This window comes from Acipenser ruthenus, chromosome 1 (genome assembly GCF_902713425.1).
Source record: "Acipenser ruthenus chromosome 1, fAciRut3.2 maternal haplotype, whole genome shotgun sequence".
Classification (NCBI taxonomy): domain Eukaryota; kingdom Metazoa; phylum Chordata; class Actinopteri; order Acipenseriformes; family Acipenseridae; genus Acipenser; species Acipenser ruthenus.
In genome coordinates this window covers 73224959-73244181 of record NC_081189.1, presented here as the reverse complement: position 1 = coordinate 73244181, position 19223 = coordinate 73224959, and the positions used below count along the sequence as shown (strand labels likewise).

General features: G+C 37.5%; 2 protein-coding genes across 9 annotated transcripts in view; one reads left to right on the top strand and one right to left on the bottom strand.

Moving 5' to 3' along the window:
* Positions 1–602: 602 nt before the first annotated feature.
* hadh (hydroxyacyl-CoA dehydrogenase) lies at positions 603–12447 on the top strand. Its single transcript, XM_034036062.3, has 8 exons — positions 603–852; positions 1458–1586; positions 2839–2996; positions 4902–5028; positions 5316–5405; positions 9136–9208; positions 10710–10826; positions 12031–12447. Exons 1-8 carry the CDS (start codon positions 736–738, stop codon positions 12147–12149), a joined length of 930 nt encoding a protein of 309 aa, XP_033891953.2. The 5' UTR covers positions 603–735; the 3' UTR covers positions 12150–12447.
* Positions 12448–17731: 5284 nt separating this feature from the next.
* The window catches only part of lef1 (lymphoid enhancer-binding factor 1), an 83791-nt gene continuing 82299 nt past the window's right edge, over positions 17732–19223 (bottom strand). For 4 of the 8 annotated variants that reach the window (XM_059029381.1, XM_059029386.1, XM_059029375.1 and 1 more), the window contains one exon: positions 17732–18951. In XM_059029381.1, the coding sequence (XP_058885364.1) occupies positions 18830–18951 (122 nt within the window). In that variant the 3' untranslated portion in view covers positions 17732–18829. The remainder of the gene's footprint in view (positions 18952–19223) is intronic. The other 4 variants (XM_034033999.3, XM_034034000.3, XM_034034002.3 and 1 more) reach the window with 1 other exon arrangement.

Below are 19223 nucleotides of genomic sequence, written 5' to 3'. Positions count from 1 at the left end.
GGTTTTCTAATGGAGGACAGGAAAGCTGAATGTATGTATAATAACTTCATCAATATGGCAAAATATTTCATTCACAAATGTCGTTTTTTTTTTTAAACTACCCCTGTTTATTGTTTTCTTAAACAAGGTAAAGTTATATAAACAATCTTTGAAATTGGTTAAACCCAAACAAGCCCATGATTTTTATAATAATCTCTGTAATTTGATTCCTGAATAGACCACCCTGTGTATTTTTTTTTTGTTATTTTATTTCTTTTTTTTTTATTTGTACAAGGTTGCTCAGTCTGTTTATTGAAAGAAATGTTCTTTTCATATGTGAATTATGCCTGTTTGTTTTTTGAAAGTGTCTGAATAAAAAAAAGAGTATAATGTTAATGTGCAGTAACAATAATGGGTGTATGCGGACTGATAATCATAATCATACTGTGCCTAAAATACAGTATCATAATTAGGGATACGATGTTTCTGTTTAAAGTAAAAACAACATTTGTCTGTAACTTGTAATAACATCAAGAAGCGGCTACAGGCTGTCACCTAGTAACCTGTAATAATTGTGCTAAAGGTCGTGGCAACGGCACATGTCTGTGGTTGCACATGTGATCGGGCCCACTTTGACCTTCCCATTTCGCCTCCTACTCGCTGCTCAGCTCGGCTGGCTCTGGGTGAGGACTCACTCGCTTTTCTTGGTCCTTCGAATCTGAGCTGACTCCTCTTTTGCGCTACTTTGCAAACAACATGGCTTTTGTTACTCACCAAATTATGAGGGCTATGTCGTCCTCAGCCACCAGAAACGCAGCTATCAAACATATTACTGTCATCGGAGGAGGGCTAATGGGCTCGGGAATCGCACAGGTAAATTGCCAAATAAAAATACGTTTTTTGTTGGGGGAGAAGAAAGAAGAGTTAACATTTGTGATTTACGGTGCAGTTCCAGGCCAATTAAAGCTTTGAGCTGTGTTAATTTTAGTTGGTTAATTGTAGTTACAATTTTATTGTACTTAAAACCATCCATGTTTGGAAAACATTATTTCGGGGGAGAGGGAGGCGGGGTAAACTGGGTCAAGGTGCATTTTAAACAAACACATTACGAACTCGTGTACAAAGCAGTGCTAAAATAATAATAATAATAATAATAAAGTCTACAGTATGCGTGATTATTCAAAGTATTGCAGTTCCATACACAATAAAATGTTGCTCACAGTACTGGGTTTTGTTTTGCAATTTTACGATCTGAGGAAAATGGCTGTACACATGTAGCGTATTTATTTGCCAGGATGTTTATGAACGTTTAAATGGCCTTGTTAATACTTAACCTATACTAGTAAACATGTTAGATTTTGGCAACTTTTTAAATACTTTTATTTTATTTTTATAGTTTAAAAAAATGGTAAGATACCTTTTCAGTGCTGTGTCCCTTTAATTTTTATTTTTATTTATTTATTTTTTTTAATTACAAGGTTGCAGCTTCAACTGGCCACACGGTGGTGCTGGTGGACCAAGCAGAAGACATACTGAAGAAATCTGCCAAAGGAATCGAGGACAGCCTGAAGCGAATTGCAAAGAAGAAGTTTGCAGACAAGCCTGAGGTGACGTCTTGGAAATAGAGAACAGTAAAACTTATTGTGTTTTGTGTAGCTTTCTGATTTATTTGCAATATCTAGAAGCCCCACTGCAACATTTGGAAAATAAAATGTAGGCCCCAATAAAAAATACTTGTGATGCAATGCAGTTGTATTTTCAAAAATGACTGTCAACTAATCTTTCACAAATCAAAATCTTAAACTGTTTATTGATACATAAAAGAAAGTGTGCATGTAGAAATTATTTCACAGCATTTGGAAAAACTTAGAAAGACACTTTGAGCACAGGGCTCAAAACTAGCTGAGGAAATTGGTCCATGTTACAAAACCATCTACACATAGTTCTGCACAGCGGTCCATTGCTGCTTGAGACAGATCCAGAATTACAGAGAGTGTACTGGTCAGGCTTAAAAGTGTAAGTAGCGGGGTTCCGGAAAATACTGCGTTATACGTCCTCACGTGTTGCTACAACTGTTTAAATAACGTACCTGTCATTTTTCTTTTCATTGTTAATATCCAGACAACTTTGTACACATGTAACATTCAAGTCTGTTTCAAAGCTCTTTTCAAAATGTATGCTCTAGTGCACTGGGGTTTGAGATCAATCCTCTAAACCTCTCCAAGAAGAGCGATTTTTAAAAAAAAAAAAAAAAAAAAAAAAAAAGCAAAGCTTAAGTGCTCTGGCTTTTCTGTTCTGCACCACATCATGGATCGTTATTGCTGTTACCTGTTTGACAATGCAGGCAATAATCCTTACACTGTCAGTGCACTAGAGGGGAGATTTTGAAAAGAGTTTTGAAACAGATTTTAAAGTTATAAGTGTAAAAAGTTGTGAACAATAAAGAAAAATGACAGGTACATCATGTTAACAGATGTAGCACGTGGGGGCATGTAACACTAGATTTTTCAGAACCCCGCTATTTACTCTTTAAGGCAGCTTGCCTGACTGTAGTGCGATTATCTCTCACTGTTGATAAGCACCAATTCACAATCACCATGTTTTTAAAGAAGGAATAATAAAACTGGTAATGTAGGTTTTATCTAATTACAAAGTGTAAGTAAAAAGTCCCACCATTATAAAGCTTTTAAAATGTTTACTCTTGAGTGCAAGACGTGTTCTGTACAAAAAAAAAGTGCATCTTGGTTAAAAGCATAGTTGTTTGAATACAAAGTGATTAACAATATGCTGGGGAAGCAGAGATGTTTCCATAGTCTGCGGTATAAAGACACTTTTTTGGCATGTGTTTTGGTATCCTAGGCTGGAGCAGCATTCATTCAGAAGACCATGAAGAACTTGACAACAAGCACAGATGCTGCATCTGTGGTTCACAGTACTGACCTGGTGCTGGAGGCTATTGTGGAGAACCTGCAGGTTAAACATGAACTCTTCAAGACTCTGGACAAGTTTGCCCCAGAGTAAGTACCCCTCCATCTCATATACCTGTCCAAAAACATTTCACATGTACTGAAACGGCACATTAGAATAAAGGGACCAGCCATATAAAGATGTGATATCCACAAAGGGGCAATGTTGGTTCCTCAATTTGATGGCAGTTGGAACCTGAGCAATATAAATAGAACGTGGGAGCCAAATGTGTCCTGTTTAACTTAGCCTCTAAAGGTGTCCATTGCCACACTGTGCTGAATTGTGTGATGGACTAAGCTGATGACTCAGTTTATTCCCTAACAGTAATTATTATTTTGGGTTCTGATTTATTTTTACTGGATTGATGCACCGTTCCTGCAGAATATATGAAGGTTTTGTGCATCTCATTCTTTTTTCAGGTTTTGATAAAGGACACGTAACGCCCTGGTGTGAATTACACTGAACAAAAATATAAACGCAACATGTAAAGTGTTGGTCCCATGTTTCATGAGCTGAAATAAAAGATCTCAGAAATTTTCCATACGCACAAAAAGCTTATTTCTCTCAAATTTTGTGCACAAATTTGTTTACATCCCTGTTAGTGAGAATTTCTCCTTTGCCAAGATAATCCATCCACCTGACAGGTGTGGCATATCAAAAAGCTGATTAAACAGCATGATCATTACACAGGTTCACCTTGTGCTGGGGACAATAAATGGCCACTAAAAAATGTGCAGTTTTGTCACACAACACAATGCCACAGATGTCTCAAGTTTTGAGGCTAACTGCAGGAATGTCCACCAGAGCTGTTGCCAGAGAATTGAATGTTCATTTCTCTACCATAAGCCGCCTCCAACATCTTTTTAGAGAATTTGGCAGTACGTCAAACCGGCCTCACAACCGCAGACCACGTGTAACCACGGCAGCCCAGGACCTCCACATCCGGCTTCTTCACCTGCGGGATCGTCTGAGACCAGCCACTCGGACAGCTGATGAAACTGTGGGTTTGCACAACCAAAGAATGCACAAACTGTCAGAAACCATCTCAGGGAAGCTCATCTGCGTGCTCGTCGTCCTCACCAGGGTCTTGACCTGACTGCAGTTCGGTGGGCAAATGCTCACCTTCGATAGCCACTGGCACGCTGGAGAAGTGTGCTCTTCATGGATGAATCCTGGTTTCAACTGTACCGGGCAGATGGCAGACAGCGTGTATGGCGTCATGTGGGCAAGCGGTTTGCTGATGTCAACGTTGTGAACAGGGTGCCCCATGGTGGCGGTGGGGTTATGGTATGGGCAGGCATAAGCTACGGACAACGAACACAATTGCATTTTATCGATGGCAATTTGAATGCACACAGATACCGTGAGGAGATCCTGAGACCCATTGTCGTGCCATTCATCCGCCGCCATCACCTCATGTTTCAGCATGATAATGCACGGCCCCATGTCGCAAGGATCTGTACACAATTCCTGGAAGCTGAAAATATCCCAGTTCTTCCATGGCCTGCATACTCACCAGACATGTCACCCATTGAGCATGTTTGGGATGCTCTGGATCGACGTGTACGACAGCGTGTTCCCGTTCCCGCCAATATCCAGCAACTTCGCACAGCCATTGAAGAGGAGTGGGACAACATTCCACAGGCCACAATCAACAGCCTGATCAACTCTATGCGAAGGAGATGTGTCGCGCTGCATGAGGCAAATGGTGGTCACACCAGATACTGACTGGTTTTCTGATCCACGCCCCTACCTTTTTTTTTTTTAAGGTATCTGTGACCAACATATGCATATCTGTATTCCCAGTCATGTGAAATCCATAGATTAGGGCATAATGAATTTATTTCAATTGACTGATTTCCTTACATGAACTGTAACTCAGTAAAATCTTTGAAATTGTTGCATGTTGCGTTTATATTTTTGTTCAGTATAGTTTCTTTTTGTTCCATTTCCAGGCACACTGTATTTGCCAGCAACACCTCTTCACTGTCTATCACAGAAATAGCAAATTCTACAACCAGACAAGATAGATTTGGGGGCCTTCACTTTTTCAACCCAGTTCCCTTAATGAAGCTGGTGGAGGTAAATCGATGGATTTGGAAATTATAAGATTAAAAAAAAAAAAACTGAAAGTGTGATGCACTAGTTTCAAATTGTGACCCATGCCTGTGAGATGGGTTTATTCACTTTAAACTACACATGCAGAAGAGCCTGGATAGCGGTTAGGATGCTCTGTTGTGGTGACTTAGTTGCTGGTGTGCTTACAGCCTCCTCCCTGTTACTTGCTTTTTTAATTTTTTTTTATTATTAAATATATATATATATTTTTATATATACATCAACTCTGAACTTTTTTTTTCTATTTCTAGGTCATTCAGACACCGATGACAAGTCAAAAAACGTTTGATGCTCTGTTGGATTTCAGCAAAGCATTAGGGAAATATCCTGTATCTTGCAAAGTAAGATCAATAGAACTTCCTTTATACTTTTTTTATACCATCTTTATGGCAGAAATGACTAGATGCCTGGGTTCTAAGTGATCAGAGGCAGCAGTCTGAAGAGTCAGTGCCCCACTCTACTCACTCGATGAGGCTGTCAAACTAAAGTAGTAATTGTAATGGGTGTGTTACAGAATCAGTTATTATTCAGCAGCAGCACCACTCTGGGTTTTACAATATTATCACATACTGTTTTGCTGTATTGCACAACTTAACAACTGTGCTAGTAGGTAGCATTGAGATCAGTACATAGAAAGGATGGTATGAATTTTTGTCCCCCGCCAAGAGCATTTCTGTAGAATTTTTCAAAATATGTTGTTCGTCAGGAAGTGCTCTGTTTGTAACTTAAGAAAGAAAGAAAAAAAATCCTCAAGAAAAAAAAAAGTTTTAGCTGTTTATCATGTTAAAGACAATCTGAAACTTACATTTTCAAAAAGAGTAAAATAACTAACCCTAGGATTACATTTCAGTTATGGTGCTGCTATACTTTTTGAAAGAAGACAAAAGGATGTGAAAACACAACACGAAATAATATATTAAAGTAGCATCCAAAGTAGCACAAAGGCATTTTTTTGTAATGAACATTTTAATGCTAGAGTTACAGGCTCTTGCAGTGTCAAACATATATATTTGTCATCTGAACTTTCACCATTGATGATGTAAGCAATTGTCTGACTCATTAGTGCACAGAGCAACTAATTTTAGGCAGTTGTTTCTTTTCATGTGAGCCGCGATATTTCCCCTCAGGCATTATTTGTGGATGGTTATTATAAAACGTAAATTAATGGTGAAAATGTTACTTTCAGCTAAATGTTACATATCCAGTGAATAAAAACATTTTTGGTATATTAATGCTGACAGTATATATGCTTATAAATATAAATATATATATATATATATATATATATATATATATATATATATATTTATGTGCATATACACTACCGGTCAAAAGTTTTAGAACACCCCCATTTTTCGAGTTTTTATTGAAATTTAAGCAGTTCAAGTCCAGTGAATAACCTGAAATGGTACAAAGGTAAGCGGTAAACTGCCAGAGGTTAAAAAAAAAAAGTTTAGGTTACCAAAAACTGAAAAATAATGTACATTTCAGAGTTATACAAAAATGCCTTTTTCAGGGAACAAGTAATGGGTTAACAACTTACAGCTGTTCTGCAGCAATGGAAGTAAATTAAGCCTTGAAAGTTGATGCTAACAATTCCTACAGGTGTCCCAACTTCTGTTGATTACTTACAAACCCTCTGTCTGTATAAAAGCAGTGCTGGAACAGACTGTGTTACTACACCCTCTTAAGCATTATTTGGACAGTATTGTACTGCAGGAAGTAGTATATTGCTCTCATAATGGCGAGAAAAAGGCAATTAACAAAGGAGGACAGACAGACCGTTATAACCCTTAAAAGTGTAGGTCTTTCCTTTAGAGAAATTGCAAAGAAAGCCAAGGTGTCAGTGAGTACAGTTTCCTACACCATCAAAAGGCACTTGGAAACTGGAGGAAACTCTGACAGGAAGAGGTCTGGCAGACCCAAAGCCACAACAGAATCAGAAGACAAGTTTCTGAGAGTCAACAGCTTGTGTGATAGGCGGCTCACAGGACAACAGCTTCAAGCACAGCTTAACACCGGTCGAAGTAAGCAAGTCTCAGTTTCAACTGTGAAGAGAAGACTTCGAGCTGCAGGTTTGACAGGTTGAGTGGCAGTAAGAAAGCCATTGCTAAGATAGCAAAATAAGAAAAAGAGGCTTGCCTGGGCCATGAAGCACCGCCAGTGGACTACTGAAGACTGGAAGAAGGTCTTATGGACCGATGAATCAAAATTTGAAATCTTCGGTTCATCACGCAGGGTTTTTGTACGCCGTCGAGTAGGCGAAAGGATGGTTCCTCGGTGTGTGACGCCAACTGTCAAACATGGAGGAGGAAGCGTGATGGTCTGGGGCTCTTTTGCTGGATCCAGAGTCGGCGACTTGCACAGAGTGAGTGGCACCCTGAACCAAAACTGCTACCACAGCATTTTGCAGCGCCATGCAATACCCTCTGGTATACGCCCAGTTGGTCAGGGGTTCATCCTACAGCAAGATAATGACCCAAAACATACCTCCAGGCTATGTCAGAACTACCTTAGAAGAAAATAACAAGACGGTAGGCTTCAAATCATGGAATGGCCAGCACAGTCTCCAGATTTAAACCCCATCGAGCTGGTTTGGGATGAACTGGACAGAAGGGTGAAAGCAAAGCAACCTACAAGTGCAACACATTTGTGGGAACCTCTGCAACAGTGTTGGGAAGAACTTTCCGAACAATATTTGATTTCCATTGTAGAAAGAATGCCACGAGTGTGTTCGGCTGTTATATCTGCAAAAGGTGGCTACTTTGATGAGTCAAAAATTTAGATTAAATTTTGTTAAACAAAACGATTCAATGATTTCTTTTTTATCTCCAATTGTTTATTTGTTCTATGCTTTAATTTCAGAGTACGCTGAGACATTAAACTGCGTAAATTTCAATGAAAACTGGAAAAATGGAGGTGTTCTAAAACTTTGGACCGGTAGTATGTGTGTATATATATATATATGTGTGTATATATATATATATATGCATATATATATATATATATATATATATATATAATATATATATATATACATATATATATATATATATGCATATATGTATATATATGCGTATATGCATGCATATATATATATGCGTATATGCATATATATATATATATATATATATATATGCGTATATGCATGCATATATATATATGCGTATATGCATATATATATATATATATATATATATATATATATATATATATATATATATATATATATATATGCGTATATGCATATATATATATATATATATATATATATATATATATATATATATATATATAATATATATACACAGTATAATTTGAAATGCATTAAGGTGAGTATTAAACTGATTCCGTTATGGTTTAGCAGTTGGTTCAAACAATTAAACAGCAAATGCTGGAATAAATAAATAAATAAATATAAAACTATAAAGAAGGGGCTACACTATTAATCCAGAAATAGGACAACAGGTATTTTTATGCTGGGTTGTTTTTTGAGTAATAATAATAATACTACAATGACAACAGTACAATGCAAATTTCACTTCATGCAAGCATTCCAGGGCGCTTTACAAAATAAATATTAAAAAGCCTGTGTCTGATATATAATCGAACTACAAATAAACAGACCCAAACAAATACGTTTTCAAACAGGATTTAAACAGTTTAAATTGTGTTAGTATTCCTGATAGGAATCGGGAGCAAGTTCCAAAGCCAAGGGGCATTATAACTAAATGCCCCGGCTCCGACAGAGATCAAACGAATTTTAGAGACAGTCAGAAGATTAGCATTTTCCGATCTCAGGGAACATCAAGGGACATATGGGGCCAGCAGATCTTGAACAAAGATCCAAGACCATGTAATTATAGATAATAAGAATAACATTAAAACAATAAGAGCATCAGTAATAAAACAAATGAATGAGAGAAATGCAGTCAATGTTTCAATGAAATATGCGATTAAAACCAAGATTAGCTAAGATTCTTTTTAATCGCTTGACAGCCCTAATATATCTCTATCTCTATATCTATACACATACACACACATACATTCCTACATTTTTTTCCCCTGTAGGATACCCCTGGATTTATTGTAAACCGTCTGCTTGTGCCCTATATGGTGGAAGCCATAAGACTACATGAAAGAGGTAAGAGAGTTGCTTGTGATACTTATTGTCAGCTAATTTTGGACCTTCCTTGAAAATCACACTGGCCAGGGATTTATACCAGCAACTGGCAAGAAAAAATATACATTAGATCAGTGGTTCTCAAACTTTTTGGATCATGCCCCCTTCCTCTTGTCTGTGGTACTTGACACACCCCCCCTCCTCCAAACACGTACATATAAAAGAAAATCCTGCATGACACTGGCTTCTCTGTATGGCACTGCTGCTGTTTTCTTTTGCACGCACTGGCCACCGACCCATCGTAATAAGAGCAAACCTAATACTGTAAATAATAGTTTACAAATTCTGTCCAACGCTTACTTACTAAGATAATAAACAATGTACCATAAAACTTCAAATAATCACCTGTCTCCAATAAACGTTGGGTCTGCTGGCAAATATTGTAAATAAACGCCAGGTCTCTGTCATTGCCATTGAAGCTGAGGAGGAGGAGCTTGAGCATAATGAACTGCTAATAAGTGACAGCGATGAAAGTGACTGGATTAATAAAGGATTAATCAGGATTAATAAATAATAATAGAAAATGTAATTTAAGGTAGGCCTACGTGTAATGCATAGTTGTTTAAAGCAGTTATTACGTTATTAAGAGTTTTGATCATTTTAAGCGTGCTGAAAGTAGGCCAGATACAAACCTCTTGGTGTATTTTAACGTGTTCTATTGTATTAGCAATGTACAAGTTTGAGATTAAACAATAAATAATTTTTGATAATGATACTTATTGCTTTTATTGTTCATTTTAAAAAACATTTTAGAAGTTAGTGCAGTGCATATAAAAAAACTAATAATATTTTCGCTTTATACTTGAGGTTGTACAATACAATGTAATTGTGTTATTCTCTTACTTAGTTCCCACTGACACACAACCTTTTAACAAAGTTGCTGGAATGTTTAAATTGAGTTACGACGTTGCTACAAGGTTGTGTGTTAGCGGCTTCTCAATGACCGCATGAAGCATGTGAAGCTAGAGATCTAATATAAACGCCGGTCTCAAATAATCACCGGTCTCCAATACGCGCCGGGTCTGCTGGCAAATATTGTAAATAAACGCTGGAGGCGTTTAATTGAAGTTTTACGGTACACTACCAGATGACATTGGACTTCGTCCAATAATATGCAAGCTTAAATAAGTCACCAGTCAGATGCAGAGCCATTTAGAAACTTTGACATGCCAGGAAGTGTCAGCAGTAAGATTTGTTTCAAGTTTAAATGTAGGCATTTGCTGTATTAATCATGAAGTGCAGAGCCTTTAAGAATTAATTAGTCATCTACTGGCGCTGGTTCACAATTTAATTATCACATCATGACATGTTTTGAATGGGTAAAAATCTGTTTTCATAATCAAAAGTGATCAACATTACAAAAACTCTTAACTCCTGGAGAATGCATGTACCGTCATCTAATGTCAAATATCAATCTCTCTTTTTTTTTTTTTTTTTTTTTTTTTCTTTCTTTTCCCCAAAGGTCATGGGTCAAAGGAGGATATCGATCTGGCCATGAAGTTGGGTGCTGGGTATCCCATGGGACCCTTTGAGCTTCTTGATTACGTTGGATTGGACACCAGTAAATTCATCATTGATGGCAAGTAGATTTTAAGCACAAGTTAATGGGGCAGAAAAGCAGGATTGTAGGGAATAATTTCATTGATTTGAAATAATTATTGGAAGCAAGTAGTACTGCTATGGATATAGGTATTGCTGTATGAAACCGTGACCATGTGATGTACTTTTGTTACTGGTCATTCTAGGTTTGTATTTACAGCCACAGAAGGCAGTGCAAGTCGGTTACTCACACACACAAATCTCCTTAAAAATCCTATTTGCAGGCTGCTTTAACACCTTCAGTGCAATTAACCCCAACAGATGTTCACTTGTTTTGCATAAATTCAAATTTTACATTTTTCATGAAGAGATCGATTTTTATAAATGATCAAATACCTGCTCTACAGTCTTTGTGTTACGAATGTGAATGTAATGCTCCTGACACTGCACAGTTTTGTAACACGCCTATAGGCTGCTACCCACCAGACGCGATGCAGTGATGCGACAAAATGAATAGAACCTATACTTTTTTGATAAGTATCTTTCACACCACAGGCGACGCAGGACCGGCGCAAAATAAATAGGATTGGATCCTATTTTTTCCGATTTGACTAGGGCATTGAGCAATCAGAGAACAGCTTCAATGCACATGGTCCAGCAGGATGAAGCAACATCCAAAATGACAAGAGGAAACAATAATACTTGCTGCTGAAAAAATACCCAGAGCTTTATGACAAAGGGCATCACAATTATAAAGATACAGATTTGAAAGATAATATATGGGAGTCCATTTCGAAGGAACTGGATAAGCCTGGTGTGTATGATTTATTGCCATATATGTTGAAATACCGTCAATACATCTTGTTAACAAATATGTACCAGTCTTGATCGTAGTTTTGTCAATAGCAATTTTGAATAGTTGCATAGATCTGGCAGTTTTCAAACCTGTCTCATCGCCTCTGTCACTTCTGGTGTGTGGTCATGTCGCTGCGAAAGTGCCTTTTCCCAATTTAAAAAAATCGCATCACGCCTGGTGTGTGGAGACCTTATCTCTGGCACACTCAGTGCTGAACAAGGCAAAAGTGTACAAAGATGAATTGGAAATGCTGCAAATTCACCTAAAAAAAAAAAAAAAGGTAGGTGGATGTTGACATACATTACAAAAAAAACCCCTAACAAATAGTCTGAAATCCTGTGGAATTCTGTTTTTCCTGTCTTAATCTTCTGTTTGTGGGTTCTCTTAGGTTGGCACAAAATGGATCCTGATAACCCCCTGTTTGCTCCCAGTCCAATGCTGAACAAACTGGTGGAGGAAGGGAAGCTGGGCAAAAAGACAGGACAAGGCTTTTATAAGTACAAGTAACAAGCAAACAATGAGAATACTGCTTTGCTGCTAATGAGAAGAGCTGTGTTTTAAATGGTGTTTGAATGTTAGCAATGTGTGTGGCACACCCTGTCAAAGACCGCTTTGACTTAGCACTTATCAAGATCGGGTACAGTTTAAACATGACGTCGCCTGTGCCTTCTTTTACCACTAACAGTTGTTTTGTTCTGGTAAACCATCTTTGCCTTTTTTTCATAAATCTGAATGCAAGATCCAGCTTTAACTTTGTACTAATGAATAACAGTCACATCTGTGACATTAAAAATGCATTAAAACACTTCTATTGTCCATTGACTTTTTTTGCACTATATAGTAGTTGAATGAGAATTCACGTTGGCAGTAAAGTAGAAAAATCCATATAACTTTGGCTTAAAACCAGCCTTTGTGTTGTAGCTCAGCACAAGTTTATGCTAGGAGTACTAATGGTGAGACACAAAAAGGTAAATATGTACTGATCACCTTTTTCTTCTACCTACCCTGCTTCAGTTTCATGCCTTCACTCCTGTGACCCCTGTAGTAGCCACAGTATTGTCTGTGTCCTTTACCGTGCCATTTTAATCTATCCTAATTAGCTATTTTCCTTTCCATCTTTTCAGCTCGTCTGTTCCTTCTTTTAAGAGTTGCTGTCAAATTCAATCATCAGAAACCTGCAAGAATGAATAAGCAATTTAATACAGAAGCTTCTGTATTAAGCAATTGTTATTTCTTGCAGCTTTTTTGTTACCAGTTCATGCTTACCAGTGTTAGTCATTACTGTAATTGGTAAAGAAATCCAGCTACTTTGCAAGTCAAATATATTGGCTTGTTAAGTTAATTTAAAATGAAATGCATGTTGTCTTCCACTTGTCTTTATTCATCATATGACACTATAGTACATTATTTAAGGAGATATTGTGATATCAGGCAAGTCATTTCTACCGGGCAGTGTTAGGTCCTTATTTTAGCCATTGTGTAATCTAGAAATCTAAAAGAAACTTAAATGACAAATGTTTGGACTTGAAGTCTTTCTCTAATGCTGTAGAAAGTTCAGTTGGAGCTCAAACGTTTATACTTGACTGATCCATTTTCTCACATGGTTGTTTGTGAGGTGACCCGACTCTTCCCCACTCCATACCCTTATCACTTCAGATTTAGCATATTTGTCTGAGTTACCAGTGTGTGTGTGTTCACCAACTACGCCACACAGCCCACCCTGGTCCAGGCCCTGGTACTCTCCCGACTAGACTACTGCAACTCCCTCCTGGCTAGCCTCCCTGCGTCCGCCACCCGTCCGCTCCAGCTCATCCAGAACTCCGCTGCTCACCTGGTGTTCTCTGCCTCGCTTCTCCCACGCAACTCCACTGCTCCGCTCACTCCACTGGTTCCCGATCACCGCTCGCATCCAGTTCAAGACTCTTGTACTAGCATACAGATGCCTTGACCAGACTGCACCATGCTACCTCCAGACCCTCATCTCTTCCTACACCCCCACTCGACCTCTCCGCTCCTCCTGCACTAGAAGACTGGCTCTACCCCCTCTACGCTCCCCTGCCTTCGGAGCCCGCTCCTTCTCCACCCTCGCTCCGCAGTGGTGGAATGTCCTTCCTACAGATGTTAGGACTGCCCAGTCCCTGACCACCTTCCGTCGCCTCCTCAAGACTCACCTCTTCAGACAGCACCTGTAGAACTCCTCTTGTTTTTTCCCTCTGGACACTTTATCACTCTTCCTTAAATGCGCTTTACTTGCTCTTATCTGCCGCCTATTTTACTGCATTTAATCATGTACTTTAGAGTACTGTAATCTGTCACAAGTGTTATTTAATCTGTAGTATTTTGTATTTATATCCTGATGTAACTTTCACTGACACTGTTATCTGCTCCGTTATTGAATGGTATTTTGTTATACTTGTACTTGCTAGAACCAAAGTCATTGTATTTTTATCTTGCTCTTAATTGTATTATTACTTGTACTGTGATTCTTGAAATGTATTTTTGTTTACGACTGTAAGTCGCCCTGGATAAGGGCGTCTGCTAATAAATAAATAATAATAATAATAATAATGTGGACATAAACAGGCCCTGCTGCATTACACTTTGTAAAACATAAATACCTTGACATTTATAAGTTCCAGTATAATAGATGAGTTGACTTGATATAAAAAGCTGTTCATTCAGTTTGTAAGCCCTTATTTATAACATTTAACCCATCATTTTCTGTTTTAAATGTAATACAATTCAAACGACCTTGTTTTATTTTAATTTAGCCTTACCCCAAAGTAATATATTTTCCGTTCTTAGATGGTATGCAATTCTTATAGGTAATGAGGTGCAGTTTAGTTTGTTGTCTCAAGAGGGAGCCATAATATCTAAAATAATAAACATCAGCATGGTATAAAAGGATACAATCCCAAGCTTTGTATCAGCCTCAAGAAAATAACAGGAATGCAAACCTATGACTGGGTGGCAGACAGTAAGCAAAATTAATACAAAGTGATATGCTATTTGTTACTCTTTTAAAATACATAACTAATTCCAATGTGTTTAGTTTTATTCATCTACTGGTGGACTCAGAAAAAACATGTTATCTATTCACACATAATACTAAGTAAAATGTATCTATAACTTCAGAAACACCTTGTAAGGTAATGGGTTATGGAACTAAATCAGACACTAAGTCACATAAACAAACATTTGATGAAGGCACTGGCGTATTTAATGTAGGATCACTACCAGTTTTCAAGCAGCATGGATGTTTTCTACAGCAGGGGTTCCCAAACTGTGGGCTGTGGGAGCAATGACATTTGATGTATTTTTTTCTATTAATAGTGAAAAGCAGGAGCAGCCGGCGGCAGCTGTAACTGTAGAAAAATAAAGTGTAGCAAGGGAGTATTGGCGGACTGTCAATCAAAGCAGAAATTCACGAATCAGAGCTAACGGATTGCCTTCCTGTAGGCGGGATGTAGAACGAGAGCTCTGACAATAGGGCAGTGCTAAGGTCATGTGATTGCTAAGCTGGCAGATGTAAAAAGTGTGTTCAGTTTTAATAAAATTACGATATATCGAATCCGCACTCAAAGAATACGTTTTGCAAAGTATAAAGAACAAAAAAGGCAGCTACAGGAGTTTGAATGCATTTGTACCATGGACTCAGTTTTGAGGTGCTGGAATGGGTCTTTTCTTTTGTAGAAACGTTTTCATACTAAACGTTGTACTTAAGAACATAAGAAAGTTTACAAACGAGGGGAGGCCATTCAACCCATCTTGCTCGTTTGGTTGTTAGTAGCTTATTGATCCCAGAATCTCATCAAGCAGCTTCTTGAAGGATCCCAGGGTGTCGGCTTCAACAACATTACTGGGGAGTTGGTTCCAGACCCTCACAATTCTGTGTGTAAAAAAGTGCCTCCTATTTTCTGTTCTGAATGCCCATGTATCTAATCTCCATTTGTGACCCCTGGTCCTTGTTTCTTTTTTTAGGTCAAAAAAGTCCCCTGGGTCGACATTGTCTATACCTTTTAGGATTTTGAATGTTTGAATCAGATCGCCGCGTAATCTTCTTTGTTGAAGACTGAATAGATTCAATTCTTTTAGCCTGTCTGCATACGACATGCCTTTTAAACCCAGGATAATTCTGGTTGCTCTTTGCACTCTTTCTAGAGCAGCAATATCCTTTTTGTAACGAGGTGACCAGAACTGAACACAATATTCTAGGTGAGGTCTTACTAATGCATTGTAAAGTTTTAACATTACTTCCCTTGATTTAAATTCAACACTTCTCACAATATATCCGAGCATCTTGTTGGCCTTTTTTATAGCTTCCCCACATTGTCTAGATGAAGACATTTCTGAGTCAATGTAAACCTCCTAGGTCTTTTTCATAGTTCCCTTCTTTAATTTCAGTATCTCCCATATGATATTTATAATGCACATTTTTATTGCCTGCATGCAGTACTTTACACTTTTCTCTATTAAATGTAATTTGCCATGTGTCTGCCCAGTTCTGAATGCTGTCTAGATCATTTTGAATGACCTTTGCTGCTGCAACAGTGTTTGCCACTCCTCCTATTTTTGTGTCGTCTGCAAATTTAACAAGTTTGCTTACTATACCAGAATCTAAATCAGGGGTGCCCAATCCTGGCCCCGGAGGGCCGACGCCCTCCTGGTTTTTGTTCAAACTGTACACTAAATTGATTAATTGGACCAATTAAGCTTCTAATAAGGGCTTGATTGGTCCAATTAAGTAATTTAGGGCACAGTTGCAACAAAAGCCAGGAGGGACATTGGCCCTCCAGGACCAGGATTAGGTACCCCTGATCTAAATCATTAATGTAGATTAGGAATAGCAGAGGACCTAATACTGATCCCTGTGGTACACCACTGGTTACCTTGCTCCATTTTGAGGTTTCTCGTCTAATCAGTACTTTCTGTTTTCTACATGTTAACCACTCCCTAATAACATTCAGTTAAAAACTCAAATCGATGCCTGGTGAATATGTTTTTGTGACTAATTAGCTATTAACATTTAAAATAGAGTACTTTGATGTATGTTTCAGTATTAACCTAATCAAGTTATTAATCAAACTGATAAATCTTGTTACATACCGGTAATTGATTTATTTAAATGTTTGGATATACTGCTATTTTATTGATTACTGGCTCGTTCAGTCGTCTTAAAATAACGCTAGACTGGTTTGTTGGATAATAATAATAATAATAATAATAATAATAAATAATAAACTTTTTTTTTTTATCGATTCAAATATCATTGCAGATGGGTTTATTTTCAAAAATTTTCTTTTGGTTAAGCGGCGCAGCTGCAAGCCAACTCAATGTGATTTTGCAAGTTGTATTTGGTTGTACACAGTAGTGGCGAAAAAAGTAACTTACGCAAGGCTCTCGTTTCCTTCTGTATTGTGTGCATTCGTCTTGTTTGTGCATGACAGTAGCGGCGCGACATTTTACACAATGTTCAGAAATTAGGATTTAATAGTATTGGTTTTACTCAGAAGTGATTCCTGTTAAGGTATTTATGAATGGGAATAATAAGAGACATGCACTTCTTTCTTGTTTGATGACCAAGAAAAAAAAACTGCATTTCTAACATTTTCAATTATACAAAGATACCTAATTTAAAGGTTTGATAAAAATGTCTGTAGTTTTTGCAATTTATTTTATTTACTAAAATTAAAGTGTTTTTAAAATGTTATTTTCAATCAGTGCATATTCTATGTGATTTCCATCTTTCACAATATTTATTCAAATGAATATTAGGTTTATTTATAATGTTACAGGTTTAAATGTATTTAATTCGACATTTTCCCAAGGTGTGCTAATAGTGGGCTGCAGTGCCTAATGCAGCTGAACAGGTGGGCCTCAGGTAAAAAAGTTTGGGAACCCCTACTGTAGACGTTACCTGTTAATGCAAGTCAAAACCAGTGATACGCTATGGTTCTCTTCCAGCAGGTGGTAGTGCAAGGCAAAGTTTCAGAAGTATGATGGAGAAAGCCTGGCAAGATGCCAGTACCGATTTCCATTCATCTAATATGCTGCCAAAAGTATTCTCAATGTTTTCAGGAATTCAATTTTCAGTCAATGTGGCTTTTTTATTGAATTTTCATTTTTAAAAAAAGAGAAACATTTACATTCAGCACATTTAAAATGTTAAAATGTGACACAAACAGCTGCATCATGTTGACAGTGTTTCAAAACCAAAAGTTTGTATCATTAAATACAAAAAAAAAAAAAAAAAAAAGATAAAATGGTACAGGAATGCTTGCATTGAGTAGAAATGGCAAACGACACTAGAAGCTATCAGAAACATAAGAGAAATACGTTACAATAAGAAAGCAAAGCTTGCCAAGTGCTGGGGTGTGTTTTTCAATTTGTTTGTGGTAAAAAAAAGAAATGTCTTATGTAACTATGCAGCATGTTTTTATGAAATCACCTGCAAAAATACCAGCAACTTGCATCTCCCGACAACTTTAATTTAAAAAAGTACACATACTGAGCTCTGTTGTACACTTTACAAAAACTGAGAGGTCACTATTTGTTACAAATAGTTATCAAATCCTCTCATTTTCCTGTGAAACACTCAAGCAGAAAAATGTTGGGCCTTCTTGTCTCCAAAGCTTATTTATTTTTATAAAAAAATAAAAATAAGACAAATATCATAGTAAAAACAAAACAAAACAAAAAAAAGCCACTAAAAAATATACAACATGATTTAACTAAAAAAAAAAAAAAAGAAATATAAAAGCATTCAACTTAAATTGATAAAAAGAGCTAAAAATCAATATTGATCCTTTTGCACCATTTTTTTCTTCTTTAAAATAAGAGGTTTTCCTTAACAACTCATATCCCCTTACGTGTTGCATGGCAGTGTAGTCTGTGCCGGGTGTGAAGCCAACATGGGTTGGTTTCTTTGTCTAGCAAGGACAGCAATGTCAAGTGTGCAGGTGGGGGAGGGGTTTGTGGGTGTGTGTGGCAAAGTAAGGGTAGGTATTAACGTTGTAAAAGGTAGTGGAGAACCCACGGGCAATAATTGGAGAAACCTGGTGTGTGCTTATTCATCAGTGACAGTGAGGATCGGTGACAGTGAAGGTTGAGGAAAGGGGGTGGTTCAGACAGTGATTGTCTTAACAGTTCAGTGTCTCTAAAGCAGTGACTGCAGGGTGCAAACAAAGTCAAGCATGGATTTCCTTTGGGGGCGACTGTGCAGTTGAATCAAATAGGCTTCCATCTCTAAAAAGGGGAGCCAGAGCTGCTGTCTTCGATTTGCACATGGAGAATGCATTTCTTTTTCCTCCTGGCAAATAAGAAAGAAGAGACAGTTAGAAAGATATTCAAGCACCTTGGGAGAATTGCAGCGTACCAGTGATTTAGTCCACATCAAGTGGACTAAAATGCAGACTAGAAAATCCTGCAAATTTGTAGTAACTTAATCCTGATTGCAGCGTACCAAGCAGTTGATCCCAATAATTGGTTTAACTGATTGGAACAGGTGGAACAAGTTACACCGCCCGTGTAACAATTTTCTTTTTTTTTTTTGGTTCCTGGGTAGTAAGTGTTATTTCCTAA

What these genes read in the sequence shown, in the direction of transcription:
- hadh (XM_034036062.3), top strand. Translation starts at nt 736, where the DNA reads ATGGCTTTTGTTACTCACCAAATTATGAGGGCTATGTCGTCCTCAGCC. An exon ending in CCTTAATGAAGCTGGTGGAG is followed by an intron (nt 5,029 to 5,315) that starts GTAAATCGATGG and finishes TTCTATTTCTAG; the next exon opens with GTCATTCAGACACCGATGAC. An exon ending in CAGTAAATTCATCATTGATG is followed by an intron (nt 10,827 to 12,030) that starts GCAAGTAGATTT and finishes GGGTTCTCTTAG; the next exon opens with GTTGGCACAAAATGGATCCT.